Here is a 26,152-nt window from a genome sequence, read left to right on the forward strand (position 1 = left end):
CCTTATTCTAGGCAGAGTTACAGGAAGTCCTGGGAGAAGAACATGGAGAAGAAACCAGAGAGAAAGACACAGAAACAATGGAAATATCTCCTATAACCACAGAGCAGCACACTGATATGCAGACACAGGTAACTCTGGTTGAAAGGGACAATATAATCATCTGGTATTACCCCAAATTGTTCAGTGTATTCATATCATAAATACATTCCCAATCCTTAGACATAGTGTTCATTGTTCTCAATCATTGGGCATATTGGCTTTGGCTAATTGAGTTACAGCCCAAAACTGCTGAAGTGCATGAGGTTTTCTGTTCCTTTTTTAAAGATTTCTGCGTTAGAATAGAATAGAGCTGGAAGGGACTAGGTCTTAATTTCAGAGAATGTCTTACTTTAAGACCACCACAGCCAGCCCTCCCACACCCCGACACCTGTCGCACTGATGCTTGACTTCTTCTGCGGCTGCTTGCCACCACTTGTGGCCGGATGCCATGTGGTGCATTGCGCTGTTGCCGCTACTCATGGCAGGCCACATGGTGCTTTGCACTGTTTCCGCTGCTTGCGGCAGGACGCTGCATGGCTCTTTGGGCCGTTTCCGCAGCATGGCCTCCTGCTGCAAGCAACAGAAGTGGCCTGAAGCTCTGCGCGAGCAGCAGAAGTGGCCCGAAGTGCCATGCAACGTCCTGCCGCGAGCAGTGGCAACGGCGCAATGCACCAAATGGCGTCTGGCTGCAAGTGGTGGCAAGCGGCCACAGAAGAAGCTAAGTAGCAGCACAACAGGTGTCGGGGTGTGGGAGGCCTGACTGTGGTGATCCTGCTGGTAAGGTAAGTGGGTGCAGGGCGTGTGGGGCAGCTTCACCCCCCATACCCCTGCCCTAGCTTGATTTTTAGGGGTGCGCCTCACCCCAAAACTAGGGCTTAGTTTTGGAGTAGGGCTTACGTTAGGCCCACCCCCCAAAATCAAGCTAGGGCTTACTATCAGGCTGGGTCTAACATTTGGGGAAACACGGTAGTAGTGGTTTTTAGCCTGCAAGTTATATTTGCTATCAATTTTGAGAGTAAGCAGTGATGGTGATATTTACTTAGGCTGTCAGTTTCTTGGCAGAATGTTTGTAATTGCTACCAGTTCTTCTTGGATGACTGAATAATAATGCTTGCCTGTTGGATGTTCTTTCTCTCAGTAGAAGAAAAGAATTTTACAAGTAGACATAATGTTAAGAACTGTTTTGCACCCTCATTTCTACATGAGAGAATAGTTCTTTTATACTCTAAATCAGAGGTCTCCAACCTATGGGCCGCGGCCCAGTCCCGGGCCGTGGGCCCTTGGCAAGCAGGCCACGGAAATGGCTGGCCGGTGCATGAACAGGGCCACTAGCGCCGGGCAGGTTGCATGGCCCTTTTGCACATGCGCGAATGGGTCCGCTAGCTGCCGCGGGAGGGTGCATGGCCGTTTGCACATGTGCACAGCATCAGCGCGTGCCACATGCGTGAATGGAGCCGCTAGTGCTGTGCCAGTACATGTCCCGTTTGCATGCGCGCACACCAATTTGGAAGCTGCTCTCCTTCCCTCCGGGCCATGAGCCCGGAAAGGTTGGACATCTCTGCTCTAAATAACTATCTGTCAGCCTTTACCTGAAATGGCTGAGACTTCCAATTTCTCAAGTTCTGCCTGCATTTACCCTGTGTCTGCATAATTTCCGATGGTACTCCACCCACCTCTCTACTGCTTCTCTGGGCAAAAGGCCCAGAGGTGCTGAGACACAAATGCTCTTCTGTTCAAGATCTTCGGTTTTAAGTCTGATGTCCAAGCTGTCCATGTTTGAAGTAGCAGTTTTGCACAGATTCTTGAGTGGCCTGTTTGATCTTATTTTTTTTGGTCTACTTTATTTTCTCTTATATTTTCTTCTTTAAGATGACTCCCGTTGTTTCCAGTGGATTGCAGAAAACGGTTGAAGACAGGATAGCTATTTATAAGACAGCAATACTGAATGCAAAAGAGGCCAGTGAGAAGGCCAAAGTGCGACGGTACGAGCGAGGTCTCAAGGTATGTTGGATTATTGATGGAAGTGCTACATTTTTTCCTGTGGAGGAATTGTTCAAAGAAGCCAGGAGTGCCACAGAATGTGCTGAGAAGAGAGCAGCATGTAGATGCTAACCATATTTTGTAATAATTTTGTACAGATTAAATTTTGGGGGGATAAATTAATGTTTGTTGCATAAAATAAAAATGAACTGTCTTAGGCCGTGATTTATTCAAGTATACTTTCCTTTAGTAAAGTGAAGTTTAATAAATAATTCTGTGGCTACTTAGTTAACCTTTAAAAATAATTGTAAAAGGCACAATATAGGCCACGTTTAAAAGAATTAGAGTGGCTATAGGGAAAAATAGAGAGAATCTAAAATTAGTTGTGGGTAAATGTTAAAAGTTTGTATTTCATTCAAATAATTTATAGGTATTTTTATTCAAGTGTCACAAACTACATGATAAAAAGAACATTCTGCTTTAATTGATGTTACAATTTATATTTTGTGATAATTTAGGTAATCCCAATTATGTTCATGGGGATATATTAAGAGAAACGATACACATGTAACTGAGAAGAGAGTGGAAATGTCTTTCCTCTGATTATTAGTACTTTAAAGCCCAAAGATATGATTTATGTAATTATGTATTTACTTAACATATTTATATTGCTATCTATCTATAAAAGACACTCTGGGGGCAAACAAAATCACAACCTATTACGTAAAAAAGACCAAAAAATTCTCACTAGCAACATAGCAGATCCACCAACATGGATCAGAGCTCCATTGGCACCCTAGCCCTGATGCCTAGGCACCAGGGGTAGGCAACATTGGCTCTTTTATGACTCGTGGCCTTCAACTCCGGCTCAGGAATTCTGGGAGTTGAAGTTCACGAGTCATAAAAGAGCCAAGGTGGCCTACCCTTGGTGCTTAGGGAAATGGCCAAGTCTTTGCAGCCTTTTGGAAGGTCAATAGGATTGGGATTGCCTGTATCACACGGAGAGTTGGTCCACAAGACAGGTGCCATGACAGAGAAGGATGATTCCTAGCACCCACCCAGTGTTGCATTGATGTTGCGTTGATGGGACCCAGAGCATTCTATTCTGCCTAATCTGTTGGAATGGACAGAAACTATTGAGGAGAGGCAGTCAGGCAAGTAACCTGGCTCCATGCCTTGTACGGTTTTAAAGGCAACAATACCTTGAATTGCACCCAGAAGCCAACTGGGAGAAATTCACAAAGCAGCAAAGTGTTATATGGCTGTACTATGGAGAGACCAGTACTGCCTGCATGTATGCCCACCTAATCATGCGTCAACAAATGGGTTGTAGGTAAAATGGGAATGTTTTCCTAGTTGTCCGTACTCTGATACAGTACCAGGACCCAAGACAGTGTTGAAAATGGAGAATCTCACAGAGCAATCTGAAGTGTCTATTCAGGTTGGAGATGTAACTCCTAGGCCTTTCAGTTAATGCCTTGCTATGTACAATTTTCATTTGTTTGGTTGTTGCTGTAAAAATTGGTGGTGCTAGTAACTGATTTCAGTACTTGATTTCACCCTTATCTACCAGTTGGAATTCCTATAGTGCATGTAATTTCTAGTTGATCATGTAAAAAGTTTGAGCTGAGGTCCTGCACATGCTGGCACTGGGCAGACTTTTAATCAAATTTGTGTAGAAATTTATTTTTAAGTTTTATGGCTCCAGAGAGTGGCAGCAGAAGCAATTCAAATCAATACTTGCCTCAGGGCTAAATCAGAATTTAAAGCAGATATAACAGAGTATCTGCATCAGTTTAGATTCCACGTAATGAAGTCCTGAATGGTAACGTTTGGTTAATTTCCTTAATTTGTAACTATACATTTTTACAGTTATTTTGAGGTGCTTTAAAATATGTGATCCTTTTATTTGCTCTGCAGTATGTGTTGCCAGTATGTCTGTCATGAATTAGCTTGATTAGGATATCTGTAAAGAGATGTTACACTTATCATTTGGCATTATCTTGCAATTGTTGCTAGACACTGGAATCCATGCTGACTGCGTTGAAGAACGGCAAAAAAGTGAATGAAGAAGAAATGCCGCCACCTGTAGCATCTGGGAAGAGCTCTTCGTCTGAGCCACAGGCCAGGCCTCACAGTGACCTGCCTAAAAGCTCAAGTGATCAAGATGAACTAACACTACCTGAGGAAGAAAGAACAGAAGACCTTGCAGCAGCCCATAAATTAACGGATCCTAGTGATCAGCAGCTGTCTGTAAATAGAACTGCTATCCAAGGTCAGGATGTAAACACAAATGCCCTGGGAACAAAAGCTACTTTGGAAAACAGTAAGTAGTTTTAGTCGATGTTTTTTTTTAATCAGGAATCCATTCTGTATACAGGATGTTTAAAAATAAAGCACGTTCCTGCTTTTCTATTCCAGGTGTGGGGGCGAGGGCCAAAAATTGTTATTCTTCTATAGGAGATATTTTATTGGCTGACTTTATTATGTTGTTCAGATTCCAAACATCTTGACACACGGGCACTGCTTGTGACAAGAGAGAAGGAGTACAAATTAGCGGCATTGAAAGCCAAACAGAAAGGTGATCTTGAGAAGGCAAAAGAATATATGAGGACTGGGAAGGTGAGGCTTCATTATTCACATTATTCAAGGTAGCTTTATCAAACCAGAATTTGCGTTGGGCTTTTTAATCTTTAGAACATTCTTCCCTAACTTCCACAATCAGATGTCCCCTAGATATTAAAATAATCTAGACTGGTGTTTCTCAACCTTAGCAACTTGAAGAGGTGTGGACTTCAACTCCCAGAATTACCTAGTCAGTTATGTTGGCTGGGGAATTCTGGGAGTTGAAGTCCACACCTCTTTAAGTTGCCAAGGTTGAGAAACACTGATCTAGATTACAGAACCCCTCACTCCCATTTGAGAGTGATTTGTTTGTTTGTTTGATTTATAGGCTATCCAACCTGTTTGGGATTGTAATTCAACAACCCTGGACAGCACATACTTGGAGAATGCTGCAGTAAAATATTTTCTCTAAGCAAGTTTATGTTACATGACTGTTGAAATCCCAAGGATTTCCTTAAGTACAGTATGTGAAATGGAGCTGGCTTGAGGATTTGAATCCATGATATCTAAATGTGCAGCATTTTCCAAAAGCCACTATGGAATTGAACAAAAACTATAATTGTGATTCAAGAACCGAGCTCACACATTCACTAAGCTATCATTTGCTCAATCTTTGCTCATCTTCAATTAATTCAATAAGTCCTGTTTACTTCAAATAGCTTTAATCAAAATTGTATGAGATTAAACCAGGCAAACTATATTATAACTTAGTACAGTGTGTAAACTCAGCTTTAAAATTGTTTCTTCATTATATAATAGTAACCACTGTAGGATGGTGTATGACCTGTTGAGATGGGTGGCTGTAGAAATCAAATAAATAAAATAAAGTCACAATGGGATAAGAACTCATAATGTTAGAACCATGAACTAGAAAATCTATTTTTGGTGTTCAGATACAGTAATAGGTTATGGAGTCAGAATAATTTATCCAAATTAGAAGTATGTGTATCACTTAGCTTTCAGCTGCCCACTTTATCTAGACTTGATATAATTAGGAATTGTTTGCAAGTACAATGATACTGTAGGAGACAAGATATATATACCTGTGGTGGGGATGAATTATAGGATCAGTATCACAGAGAGAAGAAAAATAAGACTTAGGCCAATGGAGTTTTTAAAAATCCATATTGTTTCTGTTTTGATTTTTTAAAGCATTATCTTTGTCACTCTGGAGACTAGAAACTTGAGAAGTAGATTTTTAGGATTCTAAAAATATTTGGGGGTCCTATGTGAAATTACTGCCTTGTGAATTGTTTGGTAAAAAAATACATTAGATTTTTTAACTTTCTGAGACCTTACTTTTATATTTCAGAAATTTAGCCTGGTTATAGAAGCCTTGGATAATGGGCAGCCTGTAGACCTCAGGGATATGCCTCCTGCCCTGGAAGGTAAGAAATAATTTCTTTTTCAGCTGACACAGAAATTAAAATTCATTGGATAAAATATGAATAATGGCAGTAGGCATCTTTGCAGCTAAACCTTCTGATACACTGATATATAAACCCCAAGAGTATAGAGGCATTGAATTCTCACGTTTTAAATTTTCCAGTACCTTAAAGTTTGTTTTCCAGTACCTAAAATTGACTCTGGAAGCAAATATGATTTTTTTTCATCTGTTTTATTAAGTTATTTTGTAAACATTGCACACAGGTGCTTAAAACACTTGCAAAAAGTACTACATGGTTCCCAATCCTCTTATTTTGGAACCTGATTAATGTCGCTTAATCAACCATTCATTTAGTGAGCATTCAAAGTTACAACGGCACTGAAAAAAGTCTTATGACCATTTTTCACACTAACAACTATTGCAGCATCCTCATGGGCATGTGATCAAAATTCGGGCTCTAGGCAACTGGCCTATATTTATCACAGTTGCACTGTCCCGGGGTCATGTGATCACCATTTTTAACCTTCCCAGCTGGCTTCTAACAAGCAAAGTCAATGGGGAAAACCAAATTCATATAACAACCACATAACTCACTTAGCAACTGCAGTGAATTGCTTAACCACTGTAGCAAAGAAGTCATAAAATGGGGCTCAACTCACTCAACTGTTTGGCTTAACAACAGAAATTTTGGGCTCCATTATGGTCATAAGTCAAGGACCACCTATACACTGTTTTTCTTGCTGACAATTTGTATTATTATTGTTATTGTTATTGTTGTTATTATTATTATTATTATTATTATTATTATTATTATTATTATTATTATTATTATTATTATTATTATTATTATTATTCATGGATATGCTTAAGCCTAAATATGGATGCCTTGAATTTTTCAGTGCTTGAATTGTGTAATCTTGTACCTCAAGCATGCTCATTACTTGCTCCTATTTCTGTTTTGTTTCAAATAAATATACCTTTCTATTTTTTCCCTAGTAAACAAATCTAAGCCATTGCCTCTGTTTTGCATTCATGGAGTTGTAGCTGCTTGGACAATCAACAAATTATTAAAATTAGTTTTAGTTAAAGGGAACTTTTGGATACTTGGTAGATACCTCTTACTAGGCTGTTTTAATATGTAGTATTCTTAATACTGAATTGTTTGGTTGGGGTCTTATTAAATTGTGCTCCAATTAAACTGAATTTATCACTTCACTATTTCCTGGCTTATTATGAAATGTAGCCTGATATCTTCTTGGTCTTTATAAAACACTTTTTCAGAACTTGAAAGTCCAGAAAAGGTGCAGTTTCCCTCGATACAAACTCCATCTGTACCTGTGGAAAATTCTCAGCTTGTAACTAAACCAGATTTTCAAGGTTACGAAGATTCAGGTGAGATGTGTCTTAAAGATATGACTCTGTAATTAGTTATATTATTAAAATTACAAACACAGCTGCTTTATTATTATGGGTATGGTTGTTATGGCTGTCTTTAAGGGCAACCTTAAAACAAACCTATTGCAAAAAATTAAAGCTTCTTTTAGCTTTTTTGGGGGGGGAGGATCAATAAGTAATACTGGTTTGATTATAGCAAAAGAAAGAGGTACACGTTCCATGATTGTGCTCTGAATGGTATGTTCTTTGCACCCATTTCATAGGTTCCCAACAGCAGCCAAAAACGGTGCTAGAAGCTCTGAATCAGAGGTTGGAAAAGTACAAATCAGCAGCAGCTCAAGCCAAAGCAAATGGTGATGGCCGGAAAAGTAGGATGCACGAGAGAATAGCCAAGGTTAAAAACAAAAATAGCTGTGGAGTTGAGTTGATGCTAGCAATAGCTCCCCATTTCTAATGTCTTCCCTGTGAGGCATTGATTTAGCATCATTTCACCAAAATATAATTGAGAGGTTGTTTTCTGCTCTTATTTTTTTAAACTTTAAATCAGCCTTGAATTATACAGTCTTAAACCAGAGGTTCCCAACCTTTTGGGCACCAGGGACCGGTTTACGTGGAGAGGGGATTTTCCGTGGACCGGAGGGGGCGTGGTTTTGTGTGCTGCTTGCAACCTGCGGATGGGGCTTTCCTTGTTTGTGTGGACCGGTTGCTGGCATGCCGTAGCCCGGTACTGGTCCACGGACCAGGAGTTGGGGACTCCTGTCTTAAACTCTAGCTACAGGTAGTCTCAATCTATGGCAGAATTTGGGATCAGAATTTCTGTCGCTAAACAATATGGTTGTAAAGCGTAGCCGTATAGCTCAGAAATCGCAATTTCTGCAGTCCAGGTTGCTTTTGTTAACTGAAGTCCATGGTGGTTAAACAAAGCAACTTCCTGCCAGTTTCCCACAACCAAGTCAGTGGGGAAGCCCACAGGAAATTGAAAGTCCCAAGTGGCTCATAAGCAGAGTGGCAGGCAGTTAAATGGCTGCTGTCAGTTACGGGAGGGCATGAGAATGTGAGGGAGGCATGGCAAGGTTCACGGAGAATTTGTGGGGATGCCTAAGGTTGCCGGAAAAGCACAGTGAGCGTTAGGGAGGGTTCATAGAGGATGCGAAAGAGGCACAGCAAGGGGGTGCAAGGGAGGCACGGTGAAGGTGTGTGAGGGAGTACAAAGAAGGCAGAGTGAGAGTACACAAGGGGGTGAGCGAGGCTCCTTGAGGGTGTGAGGAGGGCACGGGTGAGGCTCAGGGAGGGCGTATGGGGATATACATGTGGCCAACGAGGCTTAAACAGCATCCAAAAACAGTGCCAGAAAAGCCTTGCTGTAGGAATTGGAAAAATACAAATTAGCAGCAGCTCAAACCAAGAGGGGCTGGAAGAAGGTGTGGTGGGAGAGACTTACCCCAGGGACTTGCAACTTTCTCTGTCAGCTTCCCCTTTGAAGCCAGCAGGGAAGGTTGCAAATGACAATTCCACGATTGTGGGAATGCTGGGACGGTCATAATCATCCTTTGTTCAGCATCATCATAACTTTGAAAAGTTGCTGAACGAATGGGCAGATAGTGGTTTGCCATTGCCATCTTCCTAAGACTGAGCCATTCACTTGTCCAAGGTTGTTCAGCTGGCTTTCCTGCATAGGGAAGTGGGACTCAGGTTTCCCTTTTCCCATTCCTGCATTTTAACCACTAGAGGTAGGCAACCTCGGCTCTTTTATGACTCGTGGACTTCAACTCCCAGAATTTCTGAGTCAGCATAGCTGACTCAGGAATTCTGGGAGTTGAAGTCCACGAGTCATAAAAGAGCCGAGGTTGCCTACCCCTGCTGACTAAGACCAACCTGGCTCCTTTGTTTTCTGTACAACATGACATAGCAAGGTATGAAAATGTGCTTTCATACTGAACTAGAATAGTGTGCCCCATTATAGAGTAAGCTCCATTGCACTTAGTGGGACTTAATTCTGAACAAGCAGGTATAAGGACACATCAAATTAAATCACAAAAACAGGGATTGATATTCTTTGCCAGAAAAAAACAGTGACAATTAGGTACTATATAACAAAAGTATTTTCTTAGATAGAATTCATGCAAATGTTACATGGTCAAATTGTGTGTTCCAATGAATCCCTAACCCTAACCAGAACTTCATGATAGAATGTTAAATATAGCATTTTTCTGCCAGTCTGAACACATACTTCGTATTTATGTCCCTAATTTTTGCATGCAACTCTATGAGACATACTCTTCTCTCTTGTTCCAAGAGAATTTTCAGAAGATATATTGATTTCTGACAGCAAATGAAGAATAAATATGTATTTTCTGTCTCTAAAAAACCTATCTGATTGCAGCAATATCAAGATGCCATAAGAGCACATAAAGCAGGAAGAAAAGTTAATTTTGCTGAACTACCAGTCCCCCCTGGTAAGTGGGTAACTGTCAGGGCTGTGCATAATGTGAAATATCCTAGCGTGAACATTTTCTATGTGCCAAATATATTTCAGCAGATTCTGCCTTGTTGTGAGACTCAGACAGCATTCACATGCAGAAAAAATGGCTTGTTGTCACCTCTAAATCATCGGCATGATTTTAACAACAAGCAAATGCTTGAAAATTTTACTTCCCTAAATAACTTTATCCTTAATGTATCGGCAGAAATTGTAAAACTTGCTCTTAACCAAAATCAGCCCCTCTCTTCTACTTGAACGTTGTAGATTTTATGGAAATGATAACTCTGAAAAACCGTTCATATATAGGGAGTTCTGGAGAATGTACTCTTTTGAAAGAAGCCTTATAAAATAAATGTTGTAATTCACATTTGCTTATATATTTCATTTATGTTGCAAAGTTTGAGGATGAAGTAGCAATATTTCTACCTGGGATGATCACAAGTATTATAATACAAATGGATAAATTATGTGATAGAAGAAAATTCTAAATATATCTAAAACCATATCGTTAATATGGGGAAATTGCCCTATGTGTAAACATAATGGATGTGGAATATCATTCTGATTTTTCAATATTCATATTCTCCATTTAGAATAAATTAAATTTCAGCTTCAACTTAATTGCTGGGATTTTCGTGTCAGAGCTTTTCCAGAAATATTATTAATTGTTGGGTTTTGTTTTGTGGGCTGTTATTGTAGTCCACAAACTAAGATCTTGAAATTTTTTAATATAACTAACATGTTAAACACTTTCCCTTTTAAAATCATGAATTCCTTAAATGTTTGTAGTTTACATTTCTTCCTTCTGTTATTTTGAGACTTGTTTGTTGAATTTTGTTAGGATTTCCTCCAATTCCTGGAATGGCTCCTATAGATAGTCCTGGCACAGTTTCTGGAATGCTGGAAAATGCTAACACATTGATTAAGATGGAAGAGGAGGAAGAAACGACAAATGACAAAGATCATGATGAGGAGGAGGTACATTACTAAAATAAATATGAAATTAACAGAGAGCCAGTTTGATTTAGTGGTTAAGGCACCAGACTAGGAACCAGGAGACTATGAGTTCTGGTCCTGCCTTAGACATGAAAGCCAACTGAATGACTTTGAACCAGCAACTGTCCCACAGTCACAATGTCAGGCTCGGCCACAAAGCTGGTAAATCAATTCCTACCAACCAAAGGATAAACACTTGATCAATTCAACAAAGTGGACTCTGCACTTGCAGGAAAAATATTAGGAAGAAAAAAAATGAATTTAATCCTACAGTTCTTTTGGCAATGCATTGATACAGATTTCTGTTTTGATTTAAGACACATGATAACGTGAAAACCTGTGCTGGTTTAAGGCTGAATATTACTCTTGCCTTGCTAATGTCAGTTAAGACTTAAAGTTTGAGTACCTATTACTAGTTCATCATCTCATCAACCCCATATTGAACAATGGAGTACTCCAAATCCGGCCTTCTCCACTCTGACACCTTCCCAAAAACGTTGAGCTGAAATTTACAAAAATTCCCTGCCAGTATACATATAGGAATATTGGAAATTATAGTTTAGCCTTTTGGAAAATCTAAACTGGAGAAGGTTGCATTCTACCATTTTGTTAAAAAGCCACATTTTAAGGCTGAGGCTTCTCTGTTTTGAATAACCCCAGAGCAGCATTTGCTGTAATGGGATCCATGTGTACCCTATTGATCATTTTCCATTAATTAGCTTTCATGCATGTGGTTTTTAATTTCTGTTTCATTTCTATAGAGTGAACCAACCACACCGGTTCCAGCTTCCCAAAAGCCCACCCAGCTGCCTACCAAACCTGTGCAAATTGTTCAGCCACTTGTGGTGCCATCTACTTTAATCCAGGAAGACTCTCCTTCAGAGAAAGACCATTCCCTGCCTATCTCTGGAATAGCATCAGAGAGATCTCCATCTACTGAAAACCTTCCTTCAGCTGGTAAGATTTCCAGAGAGACCTGGCGGTCCAGCAGTCATATTTTTCTTGTTTACACCATATTGTGATAATAAAAACAGCTCTAATGTATTAGACCAAATGGGCAGTTTGAATCCCAATTGCATTGTGACCTCCCAACCCCTTTTCTTTGTACCCCGGAGCCATTTTAATTACAAATGGCATGTATTCTCACAATTTTTGAGTTGAGAAACATGCAAAAATTGTAGTGGATCCCCTAAAACAGTGGTGGCGAACCTATGGCACGGGTGCCAGAGGCGGCACTCGGAGCCCTCCCTGTGGGCACACGTGTCGTTGCCCCAGCCTTGCCTTCCCCCGTGACCCTCTCCTCTCCAGCAGCCCCCCTGAAAGAGAGTTGCCCTCGAGTGTGGCCCACACGGAGCAGCGCAGCCAAGGACATGGCAGCCAGGCAGTGTAGACAAGACTCTGCCCTCACACCCCATCATGCAGTTGATGCCGCAGGGCGCGGGCAGAGGGTGTGGCCGCCATAGTGCTGTTGGGCTGCCTGGGTGATCTGCGGTGGGCCCTGGAGGTGGTGAGTGGTCCTGTGGGCAGGCGAGGCGGGGGATGGGCAGAGCGGGAGCGGGGCAGGAGGTGGAGCGGGGGCGGGGCCAGTTTTGGGGCACTTGGTATCTAAAAGATTCGCCATCACTGCCCTAAAACAGTATAATACAGTTTAAACTTCTGAAAAGAGAAAAGGGGGAAAATCCCCCCACAGAAAACTGTAGTACACCCCATAGTTAGACCTGCTGCAGATGCTTCAGGGAAGTTCAGAGATGAGGACCAAACATAGCTATCCTTCTTCAGTCTTTGAATCTGGAGGTTCTTCCTTAGAATTATGTTCAGAAAAACAGAATGAGTAAAAAAAAACACCTTAGTGAAAAATGTACTCCATAAAGATAAAATTACTCTCACACTTGCACAGTGTAACCTCAGTGCCTTTGTATACAATTGCATTTGATTGTTGGCTTTCTGTTTATTTGCCTGTGAGATTAAATAAAAAGCATGAAAGCTTGTCAGATCCATATCTAATTTTTTTTTTTTTTAAACTGAGGAACCTTTTTGTTTCCTTTCAGCCAAGGAGCATCTTGAATTTCTAGAGAACAGAAAAAAGCAATACCTCAAGGCTGCGGTTCAGGCAAAGAAGAAAAATGATCTCGAACAAGCCAAGGCCTACCTGAGAACAGCCAAGAGCTTAGATCCAAAAATTGAGATGGCAAAAAATGGCAAATTGGTGGATATTTCAAAGGTCAGCAAGACTGGCATATTTTGAATGTCTGTATGTGTTCGTATACATGTATATATATTCACCAGTAAGAAGGAAATATAGTCTTTTGAATTTGGGGCAAATGAAATATTTGTACTATCCACTTGCCCAGTTTTCTTCACACCAACCTTGAATTATAGGAAGTTTTTTATTTGGTATATTTTACAGTTTTCTTCAAATAATTTATTGTTCATATGTTTGGAGCAGTTCAACTGGGTGATGAGGAAAGAGGTAATTTAATGGTTGCATTCTTATATATATAATTCGGGGGGTTTTAAGCCATGGTTTCTTGAAATATCAGTTATTTGCAAGTTCTCACATTGAACGTACAGTGTCATAGATACGAAGTTATCCAAAACATTTTGGGCTGAGAAGGTAAAGGATAATATAACATTCCTTCCCCTTTTCCACGCTCAGGAGTCAACCCAAATACTTCTTCCCAATTGCTAATGGAAAGTATTGTCCCAAAACCTTAGGAAAGATGGTGCAGGCAAAGTTCCTCACAGCCTCAATTACTGGGGTTCACTCAGCATTCTCGTAGATGGATCACTGGCCTTTGAAGGCAATTCGGTGTCATTTGGCACCGCATTCTGATATTGCCTGCTAGTCCAAGAAAACAGATAACAGGTCATCCTCAACTTATCACCACAATTGGGACCGGGACTTCCATCGTTAAGTGAGGTTATTGTTAAGTGAGTGGCACCCAATTTTACAACCACTCGGCTTCCCTCATTAACTTTACTGGTCAGAAGCCAGCTGTGCAATAGAGATCACACGATCCTGGGACACTGCATCCATCATAAATATATGCCAGTTGCCAAGAGCCCATGTCCATGGGAACACTGTGATAGTGGTAAGTGCAAGGACCATTTGTAAGTCACCTTTTTTGGTGCTATTTTGAATGATCATTAAATGAACGATTGTAAGACGAGGACTACCTGTATATTGTACCCACATGAGCCCTTGAGATCAAGGATTATATTCTTAAGTGTTCTGTTGCCCTTTGCTCATTTTCTCCCCAGTCTTTTCCTGTCTCCTATGAATGGCCTTTCTTTGTCTCAGCAACACTTTTTCCAGGGAATCTCTGACACGTTCTGTGTTCTGCTGTACAGTTGCCTTCACCTCCTACGGATGACGAGGGTGATTTTATTTTCATACATCATGAAGATGTTAGACTTTCTCAGAAAGTAGAAGAGGTTTACGTTCAGCTCATCAATCTCCTGAAAGACCAGCATGAGGTAAGTGGAGGTGGTCTGAACTGGGGTTCATTAGCAAGACTTGGGAGTCAATCACATCCTTTCTTGCCCCCAAACCTCTCCAACTCAGTGAAGCAAAAAGCAGACGCTCAGAGGAGTACCTCTCTTCGTCTTTACATAAAACTTTGCTTTTGAATGCTTTTGGTACCAATAAAGGAGAATATTTGTAGCTCAGGGTTGAAATGAGGGATCTTGGGTGCTCTCTGAGACAGCACTGATGATGTTACCTAGTTTGGGTAATGAAACGTCTGCAAGAAAACAAGCAAGCTCAGAGAGCACCAAGGACCCTTCAGTGCTTTCGGTTTAATTCAGGAGTGCACAACTTGTTTGACCTGGAAGAATTCATCAGACTAACCAACTTGAGGGCTGCATTCCAAAAGTAGATTGAGTTAGGTTCCAGTTTCTATGAGACTGTTTACCCTTAATTTTTTTTTAAAGCTTCAAAAATGCAGATTAAAAAAAGGCTGAAATCATTTTTACCCCCTCCCATTGGCCTGAGTTCTGGGGGCTGCAAAAGGATGCTGTGGGTCTATACTTTTTTGCACTCCGGATTTAAATTTTGGTTTGTTTGAACAAGGCAGAATCACCATGATCTTTGCACATTTTTTTTTTTTTTTTTTAGAAACGACGGTTCCAAAGAATCAAAATTCACTTGGGTTGGCAATTTTTTAAAGAAACGTTTCTGTTTCCTTATCTATAGCCATGTCTGAAAATGAAAGAGCATAAACCATATTTGCTGCTCACACATAGTTTATGCAGACAAACTGCATAAAACTAGGTCACATCATCATGTCTGAAATGAGCCATGCTGTTCTCTGCTTATAATTGGAATTCTGTCATCCAATGAGAAACTACAGCGGTATTTACCCATCACTTTCCTTCACTTTTTTTATAATCGTTTCTTCTCATTTAATTGTATAGAAAATGGAGATAGGCCTCCTTTGGGGAAAGGAGGAGTTTACAAGGAAATGAAAAAGATAGAAGCCTAATCAGATGCTTCACTCTTCCTTATCAGCCAAGATGCAAGTAGATTAAATACCACCCAGCAACACAGTGTCATCCTTATACTCCACATTTCATTCATATACCCTTAACTGCCTCATAAATTCAGAGTAATTTGAGGGAGCTAAAAAGATTGGTATTGGAATTTTGTGTGTGTGTGTGTGTGTGTGTTTAGCTTCTCTTGCAAGCATGTAGAAACCACTAGGTTGTAACCCTGCAGTATGTAGCAGTATGATTGCTTGGTTGTAATAAACCAGAATTTTGCACATAAGACTGGATACATTTCCTTTCAGATCATTTTCAAACATTTGTTCTGTTTTCCATTAATAGAAATGTATGCAGTATTCCAAACAATTTATGCATCTGGGAAATGTAACTGAAACTTCAAGGTAGGTTTGTAGTTCAAGATATTTTGTTGTGCGTAGTAACATTAAAAATCTGGGGGTGAATATGCATGTAACTTGGGAGAGTTTGCAGTAGATTTGCTTTCCTTGTTGTAAGTTTTTGTTTCAGCTGTTTGGAAGTTGTTTGCCTTGCTATCTGAAGCTTATGGGAATTTTCTTGGTCTGCTTTGTATGGTACTGGGCATAGCATTTGGCATATTAATCCGGATTTGTAGTTAAATATATGCAAGTCTTCTTTGCTTCCCTACAGAAGCCTCTATGTTTTTAGAAAGAGGCATTTCTGTTGAGAAAAAGAGAAAATGTTACTTAAGATGATGTTTGTTCTCAGCAGGGGTTATTTTTTTTAGTACTTTTATTAAAATGAAATCTTTAAAATAAACTACCCAATTGATTGCAACCCAGATAAATGTTACAGACTGTGTAAAATTTATTTAATTGCCATATGCTAGTCCATAAATCTATACACAATTTTAATGGCTATATGTTATTCCATAAATATCAAAGTAATTTTAATATGTATATTATTTTTCTACATGATTCCTAGCATCTGCATTCTGCGCAAACCAGTATTTTTAAAATTTGGCAACTTTAAGATGTATGGAGTTCAACTCCCAGAATTCTCCAGCCAGCATGAATTCTGGGCATTGAAGTCCACTCATCTTAAAATTGTCAAGTTTGAAAAACACTGGTATAAACCCTCTCTCTTAGTCTGTAGTTGAGCACCAGTTCTAACCAGTTTAGGACTGTCAATGCCAACTCAGGATAGCTACAGTTTTCTTCAGGAGGTTTCTTCAAGGCTATCCAGTTCCTGCTACTGTCTGCGTAATCTCTTTGCTTTATATGTTTTCCTTTGTCAACCAAGCTTTTCCCATACCCAGTACAGTTTTAAATAGAATAGAATAACAGAGTTGGAAGGGACCTTGGAGGTCATCTAGCCCAACCCCCTGCTCAGGCAGGAAGCCCTATATCATTTCAGACAAATGGTTGTCCAACCTCTTCTTAAAAATTTCCAGTGGTGGAGCATCCACAACCCCTGGAGGCAAGTTGTTCCATTGATTAATTGTTCTGTCAGGAAATTTCTTCTAAGTTGCATATATATTTATTGTGTGGAAGAATTGGCCTTAAATGGTTGATTTCCAAATAGAATCTGAATCACTTTGATTGTTATTCATCAGCCTTAGTACCATCACTTTTAGTTTCAGTCAGCAGCCAGGATCTTATCTGAAGTGCTATCCAGGAATTTGAGTGTTGGGACTGTATGCTTATCATTATGATAAAAACTGTTCCAAAATGTATTTTTCCATTTGTCACCTCCACTCTACATCCCATTTCCTTACTCTGTGTTTCAGGTTTGAAAAGCTAGCTCAGCACTGTAAAAAAGATCTGGAGATCTTACAGCTTGCACAGAAGCAGGGATTAGATCCCCCAAGCCATCACTTCGAAGAACGAACCTTTAAAATTGTAAGGTATGGATAACCAAGGGCTGATCTTCTGTGAGCAGTGATAAGATTATAAAACTCTTGTTCATGTACCTTGATGAACTGTTTGAAATATTTGGGAGTAAACAGTCTAGAACAGTGATGGCGAATCTTTTAAACACCGAGTGCCCAAACTGCAACCCAAAACCCACTTATTTATCACCGGGTGCCAGGTGGGCGTGGCCCACTGGGTGGGCATGCCTGTGGTGGTCATGGCAGATTGGGTGGGTGTGGCCAAGGTTGGCATGGTCACCTCGATGTTGCTTGTGGGGAGGGACACCTGTGGGGGCCAGGCAGGGTTGTGGGAGATCCAGGGGGTCTCTGGCAGGTGGGGTGGTGGGCAGGAGGCTTATCCTGCAGGGCGAGGCAAGGTGAGGCAGGGCAGGGCTGCCATTGTCGCAGGGCAAGGTGAGGCAGGGGCCGGGGCAGCTGCTGCCTGACCCCATCAGCCCCCGCACATAGAGGCCAGCGAGCGCATGGGGGCCAACAGTGTCCATCAGCAGCCACAGCCTGCCGGCCCATTGACCGACGCACTCTGGGGCTCTGTAGCCTGCCGCCAACAGTTCAGAGAAGCCGCCTCTGAGCTAGACAGATGGCCGACAGCTGAGGAGGCTATGCAGTGGGTCATGCCTGGGAAAAGGAGAGCATGTGAGGCCAGGAGGGATGGGACGGGGGGAGGGAAACCAGCTGTGCTGGGATGCATTCAGCCATGTGGGACCTTGGCGAGTTAGTGGGCGGCTGGTTGAAGAGGGACGGTTGCCATCTCCGGAGCATGGCGCACGTGCCCACAGAGAGGGCTCTGAGTGCCGCCTCTGGCACGCGTGCCATAGGTTCGCCAACACTGGTCTAGAATTCTGTGGACTTCTGTATTGATGCTTCTAAACCTTAAAGCTGCATTAGAATATCCATTTCAAACCATTACAAGAAATTACATACAATATTATAGCTGTCAGCTAGAATGGGAATCCATGTTGTGTCCAAATCCTCCTCCTCTTGACACTCTTCCTGTAATTCTGTTTAATGTGTCCACATCATGTTATGTTTTTCTCCATAATTTGGATTTCTACACCTTTGTTACACTTGGTTTGGAAAACTTAAGGTAAATAAAAAAATTTGAGTCATTCATATATTCTTTTAACTTGCCTTGTAGAATATTTTCAGAACTCAGTAGCACAGAGATGCATCTAATCATCGTTAGAGGAATCAATCTACCAGCTCCAGCAGGTAATTCACAGGCAACATGTTATTTGGGGGGGATCTTTCTTGCCTTTTAAGTTTCCTTCATTTGTAAATCTCAGAATTTCATGTTCAAAAATAGCTAACTGTAGAACATTTCTTGCCAATTTTATATTTCTAGATAAAAGTCTGCTTTAGGGAACTGATGGGTTTTCAGATAATATGGTGGGTGAGGGGGCTTTCAGGAAGAAAGAGGAATAAGTAAAAAGTGCCTTTTCAGTTCTTTCTACCAGTGGGATTCTCCTGTGCAGGCTTCATTTCATGACATCAGAATTAGAAAGTTGAATATTAAAGATGATAAATATTAAACTATTCCTGCTTGGGTGACTTCTAAATTCTCTTGTGGGATTGAAGAGCTATTGTAATACCTAAATTCTGAAATGCCTGTTCAAACTCTCCCACACCTTCAAAAGATGATCTTCCAGGTGTTGGGTTTGATGGAGTTACAGCAATGGGATTACTTTGACAAGAAAATGTTAAAAGTACACACAAATGCAATGTCTTAAATTGGGCTACATTGAATATAGCTGAAATTTACTAAAATGGATCAGAGTCAAACACTGCAAATGTAGCTCATAGTTATTGCTTTTAACAATAACTTTATAAATGTTGATCTCATGTAATCTGTAAAAATTGTGCTTCTTAAAATTTGCAAGGAATTTGGGATCTAACAAGCACCATTCTTAATTATTCACAAATTGTTATTTTCTGTGAGATTGCTGATGCCATGAAGAAGCTTACAATTTACACTCAGCTGGTTTATTCTTTTTTATCCAGGTGTGGCGCCTAATGATTTGGATGCCTTTGTGAAATTTGAATTTCATTATCCTAACACAGTAAGTATACAATCAAGCCTGTGGCTTCTGTTAACCTCTGGAGTATTTATTACATGCCAAATTTTAGGAATTGTTTTTAATGTCTTTTTCAAATATCAGCACTCTGGAGAGTTAATATAAGTAGTAAATATGAGTACATACGTTTCTCCTCCACAGCCTGATTGACAGGTGTTAGTGCTGATGAGAGGAGAGAAACAGAGGACAATGTGTCAAATAGAAGAACTTTGAAGATGCCATATCCTAGTTTCTCATATTTGCAATTGATAATATATATTTATTTTCCTTAGCACTCAAGGGGCTGCATTATCTCATTAATCCTCATAACCATTCTGTTTAACACATGAGCAATATCATATCCAGATTAAATGTCTATGGAGATTTTCAATCATCCAGATCATGGTTGTCTCAAAGGTGCTTTTCAAAAGGCAACTGGACTTTCTTGATTTTTTTTTCCTTGAAAATGTTTTGCTTCTCATCCAAGAAGCTTCTTCAGAATTGAGAAATATTTTCAAGGGAAAAAAAAACCACAAGAAAATCCAGTTACCTCTTGAAAAGCACCTTTGGGGCAGAATACTGAGAATACTGAGTAAGATTTGGAAAAACAGAAGCAATTTTTTTTTATTAGGGAGGAAGTTGAGAAAAGGAAAAAAGTTGGAAAAAAGAGGTAAAGAGAAAAGAAAGAATTTTCTAGGATGCAGCCAAAAAAAAGACAATAGACTAAGCTAATAAGCCAAGTGATGCTGTCAGGAAACTTTCTCAGTAGCCAGAGATTGTGGGGGCCTGGAGAGGAAAGGAAGACTGAGTGATATGGATTCTAGGACCTCTCAGAAGGCAGAACTTGCAATTTTGCCCCTGAGTGGGATAGAATAAAAATACCCTCATTCAGAGCTGGTACACATGTGGCAGGGCATTCATTCATTCATTCATTCGACTGGTTTGCCACCCATCTTGTCTATAGATTGTAGATTAATAACTGTTCAGTTATATTTATAAATAAGTATAACTGACTGTGGGCTAGGTTATTTAGCAGAATGTCTGTCTGAAATCATTTCTATACATTCTAAAAGGTCTAGAAGGATAGGTATGTTCCAAATTCTTTCTATCCACAAATGCAACCCAGGAACTGTATCTTTCATGGTACAATCACTTCAGCCCGTCAGAATATTTCATGCTTTCTTTTGTTTTAAAATGTGAGAAAACAATAAGGCTGCACTCTAGCCAGTGTTTAGTAACTTTCCTACCTTCTTTGGTTTTGGGAAGCATTTAGTCAACCTTGGATTATGATAAACTCTTTGTCAATTCACAGGTCACTTCAGTGACTTATAGACATTTTAATCATGCCACTGTGGTTCATTTTTCCAAAATAAAAGATACAAAATCTTACAAATCTATCATACTGATGTAGGGGTTAGTTTAGTTGCTTCTTAAGTAAATATTTTCACCTGTATTTCTTTTTTTCAAAACCAGGAACAAGCTCAGAAAAGCAAAACATCAGTGGTTAAAAATACCAACTGCCCAGGTATGTGCATTGGGTTTTCTTTTACCTTTGATGAGAAGCAGGTAAAGAATAGAATAGAATAGAATAGAATAGAATAGAATAGAAAATAGAAAATAGAAAAGAAAATAGAATAGGAATAGAATAGAATAGAATAGAATAGAATAGAATAGAATAGAATAGAATAGAATAGAATAGAAAATAGAATAGAATAGAATAGAATAGAATAGAAAATAGAATAGAATAGAATAGAATAGAATAGGAATAGAATAGGAATAGAATAGAATAGGAATAGAATAGGAATAGAGTAGAGTAGAGTAGAATAGAATAGACCTTGGAGGTCTTCTAATCCAACCCCCTGCTCAGACAAGAAACCCTATGCCATTTCAGACAAATGATTGTTCAATCTCTTCTTTAAAACTTCCAGTGTTGGAGCATTCACAACTTCTGGAGCTGGTTTCGGAACCAGGATGAATGTAAAAAATTCTATTTTACATTCATCTCTCTCAACCAAATATTGTTGACTGCAGCCTTTCCTAACCTGGTATCCCCTCCAGAGGTTTTCATTTTTAAAAATCTGAGCCAAGACTAGGTGACGGGTCTACTGCTTGTTAGTGGCTTTTGAAGTCAGAAGCAGAAGCTTAAATGAAATTCTTTTAACTGGAGATCATGCAGCCTTAGGCCTGAGAACTTGTACTGGTTATAGGACTCTAGCAGGTGTTCAGTCTATTACAAATCCAAGAAATTCTGAACTACATTGTACATTTTCCATGTAATGTTTTAAAGAATTAAAGTATTTTTTTTACCAACTGCATGATCGCTTCTTGGATCGATGGTTCTTACACTATTTAGCATAAATCCTATAGCCTAGAATCACCTTAATGAGATGGCTGGCATAGAAATCTAATAATAAATAAATCCTATAGCATGTTTTTTTTAAAAAAAAATTGCTTAGATTTATAAAGATGAAAATGATGTCACTTAGCTTGTATTCCAAACATTTATATCCGTATGGAATAACATTAAGGTAAAAATTAGGGTAAAATTAAGGTACAGTCCAGAAGCTCAGGGGATCCCAGGTTATACAAGCCCTGATTACTTTGCTCCCTTAAGCAATGGGAACAAAAGCAGCAACTGTCATTTTTCTGCATACGCAAAATGGCACTTCCATTGGATCATACATGAAAATTCAAACATGTGAAAATACCAGCTTTTGCAAGGATTCCTGAAAAGGATTCCTTGCTTAACCTGAGTACTGTCTGTGGAAATATGATATTGTTTAAGTTGCAGAACTAAACTAGGGTCATAGTCATGCCATATAAAGTGGCAAAAAAATGTGTTTTTTTGGACCACTGGTTACATGTTCTGCTGGAGATTTGAATGACTCCAGAACCTTTTAACTGTTCCAAGTATTTTATGCAACTTCTTTTAAACTTGTAGAATATAATCAGCTATTCAAGTTGAACATCAATCGAAATCACAGAGGTTTTCGAAGAGCAATTCAAACCAAAGGAATCAAATTTGAGATTTTTCACAAAGGGTAAGTGTTCATGTCCAGGGGAGCGTAATACAGTTAGTTGCATGAAACAGAACCACAATGTTCTGTTTGAAAAAGAGGGGACACCTTCTGTGACTCTATTAACTTTTGGAAGTTCTGCTGTGCCTCAAGGAAAACGGGCAGAGAATAATCTTTATGGCATAGTTAATCAAGAGTGGACAGTTAGGTGGGTGGAATATAAATTTAATAAATAAAAAGAACTAAGGTGCTTGACATTATTCTGAAGGGAATCCATCCCAACAAAAAACCAAGTTGTAAAATGTCTCTACCCAGGTCTCAGCTCTTACCCATGTTTGTGTGTGCGCATTCATGTGTGTGTATGTGTGAGAGAGGTGAAGAACAACTCGTGTCTATTTCTCCTAACTCATCTGGCAGTAAGCTATGACCATTATTAGCATATTAGCAAACATGCGTGCAGTTGGTCAGCTTTCTTCTAATTACCTGTATTTTATGTCCATATTTGATTCCAAAGAAATTAATAAACCAAAGATGTCAAAATTTCCACAGGTGTCAAAATTTCATGTCCTGAATGAGTATAGAATGTTGTTGCTATTTCCAACCCAGTTAAGGGAGCTTAATTCTGGTTTTGGTGATTTCCTTTTCCCAGGTCCTTTTTCAGGAGTGACAAGCAAGTGGGAGCAGCACATTTGAAACTTGACAAATTGGAATCTGAATGTGAAATTAGAGAGATCATTGAGGTACAACGCCAAGCTTTTTGAACAGAACTATATTCAAATGGTATTTTCTTTGTATCATTTTGTATTCTGAAGATACACTACAAAATGGGATATAACTGATTTCTATCCCTGGCAGTTCGTTGATAATATTTTCTTTGCTATATGCTGGTTCCGAAATAGTTGGAGGATTCATCCATGTCTTTATGTGGATAAGAAAATCTATTGAAATTTTCAAATAATGTTTGTGTTGAGTGGCTTGGTACAAGAATGCAAGAATTATGTGCTGACCAACTTAGCTCATCTTCCTTAATCACATCCTCTTCTGCATATTTCTGTGCAATCTAAATGCATAAGAAGTTGACTAGAAAAATCAAATCACAATTCATACTGTGTATAGAATTGGATATCTTAATGTAATACATTAGTACACAGGTGTCAAACTCGCAACGTCACGTGACGTGTTGCGAGATATCGTGACTTTTTTTCCATTACCGGCAATGGGGTGGGCGCGGTTTCGGCATGACGCATCTGGCCTGTGGACCGGCAGTTTGACAGCCCTCCATTAGTAGATATTTTGCTGTTTCCAAAGAAGTTTTCTGATATATTTGTTCATAAATTTGTAAGAAGGGAACGCTTGAACACATTTATTTGTTTTAATAGCACCTTTTAAACTATGATATAATTTGCCCATGTAGCTTTGCACTATTGTTCCGTCTCTGTATATTGTTTACCATATATACTGAGTCATACATAGCCAAAACTGTATCATACACATACAAATAAGTATTTTTGGCAGACTTTAAAAAGATCATGAAGATTGAACAGGGCTAGAAACAATTTGACTGTTGAGATGGAAAAATAGGGTGGAGAGAAATTAAGTGATTTTTTTGAATAAAAGAAGGAAACCATTTGCTGTATAGTACATTGTCATTGGTCATACTAAAAATGCTTTAGTGCAACAGTCCCCAACCTTTGCGGCCCAGCTGGTGGGGGGGGGGAGAGGGAAACCTGGTCATGCGAGCAGTGGGCCGGCACACACGTGCATGATTGCCTACCAGCCCACCACTCATACCAGTTGAGCTGTGCATGCGTTCCAGCCAGCCACTTGCACGGCTCAATTCCGAATAGGTCACGGCCTGAAAGTGGGCCATGGGCCGGGTGTTGGGGAGCCCTGCTTTAGTGTGTTCAAAGTCACTTCAATTATCTTGGAATTTTGTTGTGTTTTCTTCCAATTATATCTTTTCCATCTTAAGGTTTTGGATAGTAGGAAGCCTACGGGAGGCAAACTAGAAGTAAAAGTAAGACTTAGGGAGCCACTTACTGGGCAAGATCTTCAGACAATTACAGAAAACTGGCTAGTCCTTGAACACTAATTCTGCTGAAGGTAGGAGTGTTTATCTTTCATCTGTTATCCTATAGGTGGAAAAAATGATTTCAGTCCAGTCTTTAACTTGGAATAATGTGTTTTTCATATGCAGAACTGTAACTTCACTTTGATTTTTATTTTAAAATACTCTTAGCTTGTATGTTTTTATCATTTCATTACTAAAAATGTTCAAGACTTAAACGCTAAAAAACACCCAAGTAAATTATACAGGTGATCACTACTATTCACCACCAAGAAGTAACAACGGTCAGATATATTGTCAAAGATACATGTAAGGAAGTAATTAAAATTTCCCACTACAAGTAATTTTTATGGAATTGCTTTTGAATTGTGTGTGGGGGAAAGTCAGTGTATTTCAGTAATGGATGGTATTTTTATTTACAGTCATAGGATGTTTCTTTGTTATTCTCTTATTTATAAAACTATGCTGACTTTTTCTTCCCTGCACCCACAGGTCCAGGAATGCTAAAAGCTGCAGAATGGACTTTACATGAAGTTTCTGCAACCACCAAAGATGTTCAGTGAATGCACTACTAAACATAACATCTTTATTTTCATAACTATCATATAGTATGAGTTGGTAAGCTTTGTAAGTCTACTATTAGGAATGAAGGTATTGATACACAAAGAGACTGACCTATTTTAACCTTTCTTGAGGCTAAAATTGTGGGTAATACATAAAAGGTACTTGTTAATGTGACTGCTGACTTGAGCAAACGAAGGACATGTTGGTAAGTGTGGACAAGAGTTTAATGAATAGCAGTATAATTAAGATATGATGCAGCAGCTCCAGTGTGTTATATAACCTGCAATTAAGATGTGTTTCCTACCCATGGAATAAATGGATAGTCTTGTTTACTGAAGTGTAGGTTAAGCAGCTGTGATTGTATCTCTTTAAATTGCCTGCAATGAAGATTTTAAGTTACTGTACATCTCTTCATATATGCATCTATGTTGCTCAAGTGTGACTAGAGCACAAACCTTTTCAAAGGGAAGCCTGTATGAAATGTAAGATAGTTAATAGTTCCTTTTTAAATTCTCATTTGTATTCCTTTTGCTCTTCTGTGAACTGAGGCAGAAGTAAAACTGTTTACTATTTAATATCTGGATTTTGATCTTGCTTCAGCAAATACAGAACAATTTGACTGAAAGTACAAGAAAATTGTTTCCTGCCTCCTAGATAGAACATGCAACTAGGGATCCAAATTATCTTTTTCTCCAGTTTCATGGCTTCCAGCAAGGGAGTTGCAGAAGATTTCCACAATATGTGTGTGACTTCATACATACACTTAAGTCTGCCATGCAGCCAGCATTCATTTCTGTCTTAAGTCAGTGGAGACAATGCAGCATTCTGTTGTAATTTTAATAAATTTAATATACAAAACTACATGTTGAAAATAAAAATATAATATGCAGTCTTTGCAGTGTTAACTGAATTTTAAAAGTACATTTTTTTCTTTAAACAAGTACTCAGTTCTTAACAATATGGTAATCTTAAAGTCATTTAAAGGCTGTGGTTGAAGCAAACCAGTCAATAGAATTTTGCACAAACATAGCCCAAACAAATGATTTTTCTGCAGAGGGATGAAAAGTTCAGCCTTTCTCCATTTGTCAATAACTTTAATGCAAAGCTAAGTTACTGAAAAGCCTGCTTCTAATAGTGAAACTGGGATGCAGCTA

General features: G+C 39.3%; 1 protein-coding gene across 1 annotated transcript in view; it reads left to right on the forward strand.

Annotated features, from left to right (window-relative positions):
* Nucleotides 1-25,890, forward strand: part of CC2D1B (coiled-coil and C2 domain containing 1B) — a 28,523-nt gene extending 2,633 nt beyond the window's left edge. Inside the window, exons 4-24 of the mRNA XM_015810900.1 lie at nucleotides 12-128; nucleotides 1,909-2,040; nucleotides 4,039-4,345; nucleotides 4,517-4,641; nucleotides 5,957-6,032; nucleotides 7,313-7,423; nucleotides 7,690-7,820; nucleotides 9,810-9,882; nucleotides 10,750-10,886; nucleotides 11,666-11,861; nucleotides 12,953-13,125; nucleotides 14,256-14,381; nucleotides 15,732-15,790; nucleotides 17,155-17,271; nucleotides 18,434-18,507; nucleotides 19,297-19,355; nucleotides 20,823-20,874; nucleotides 22,291-22,390; nucleotides 23,016-23,106; nucleotides 24,339-24,469; nucleotides 24,927-25,890. Of these exons, the coding sequence (XP_015666386.1) occupies nucleotides 12-128; nucleotides 1,909-2,040; nucleotides 4,039-4,345; nucleotides 4,517-4,641; nucleotides 5,957-6,032; nucleotides 7,313-7,423; nucleotides 7,690-7,820; nucleotides 9,810-9,882; nucleotides 10,750-10,886; nucleotides 11,666-11,861; nucleotides 12,953-13,125; nucleotides 14,256-14,381; nucleotides 15,732-15,790; nucleotides 17,155-17,271; nucleotides 18,434-18,507; nucleotides 19,297-19,355; nucleotides 20,823-20,874; nucleotides 22,291-22,390; nucleotides 23,016-23,106; nucleotides 24,339-24,458 (2,376 nt within the window). The 3' untranslated portion in view covers nucleotides 24,459-24,469; nucleotides 24,927-25,890. The remainder of the gene's footprint in view (nucleotides 1-11; nucleotides 129-1,908; nucleotides 2,041-4,038; nucleotides 4,346-4,516; nucleotides 4,642-5,956; nucleotides 6,033-7,312; nucleotides 7,424-7,689; nucleotides 7,821-9,809; nucleotides 9,883-10,749; nucleotides 10,887-11,665; nucleotides 11,862-12,952; nucleotides 13,126-14,255; nucleotides 14,382-15,731; nucleotides 15,791-17,154; nucleotides 17,272-18,433; nucleotides 18,508-19,296; nucleotides 19,356-20,822; nucleotides 20,875-22,290; nucleotides 22,391-23,015; nucleotides 23,107-24,338; nucleotides 24,470-24,926) is intronic.
* The last annotated feature ends 262 nt before the right edge of the window (nucleotides 25,891-26,152 follow it).

Source organism: Protobothrops mucrosquamatus, unplaced genomic scaffold (assembly GCF_001527695.2).
Source record: "Protobothrops mucrosquamatus isolate PMUCROS unplaced genomic scaffold, P.Mucros_1.0 scaffold24, whole genome shotgun sequence".
Classification (NCBI taxonomy): domain Eukaryota; kingdom Metazoa; phylum Chordata; class Lepidosauria; order Squamata; family Viperidae; genus Protobothrops; species Protobothrops mucrosquamatus.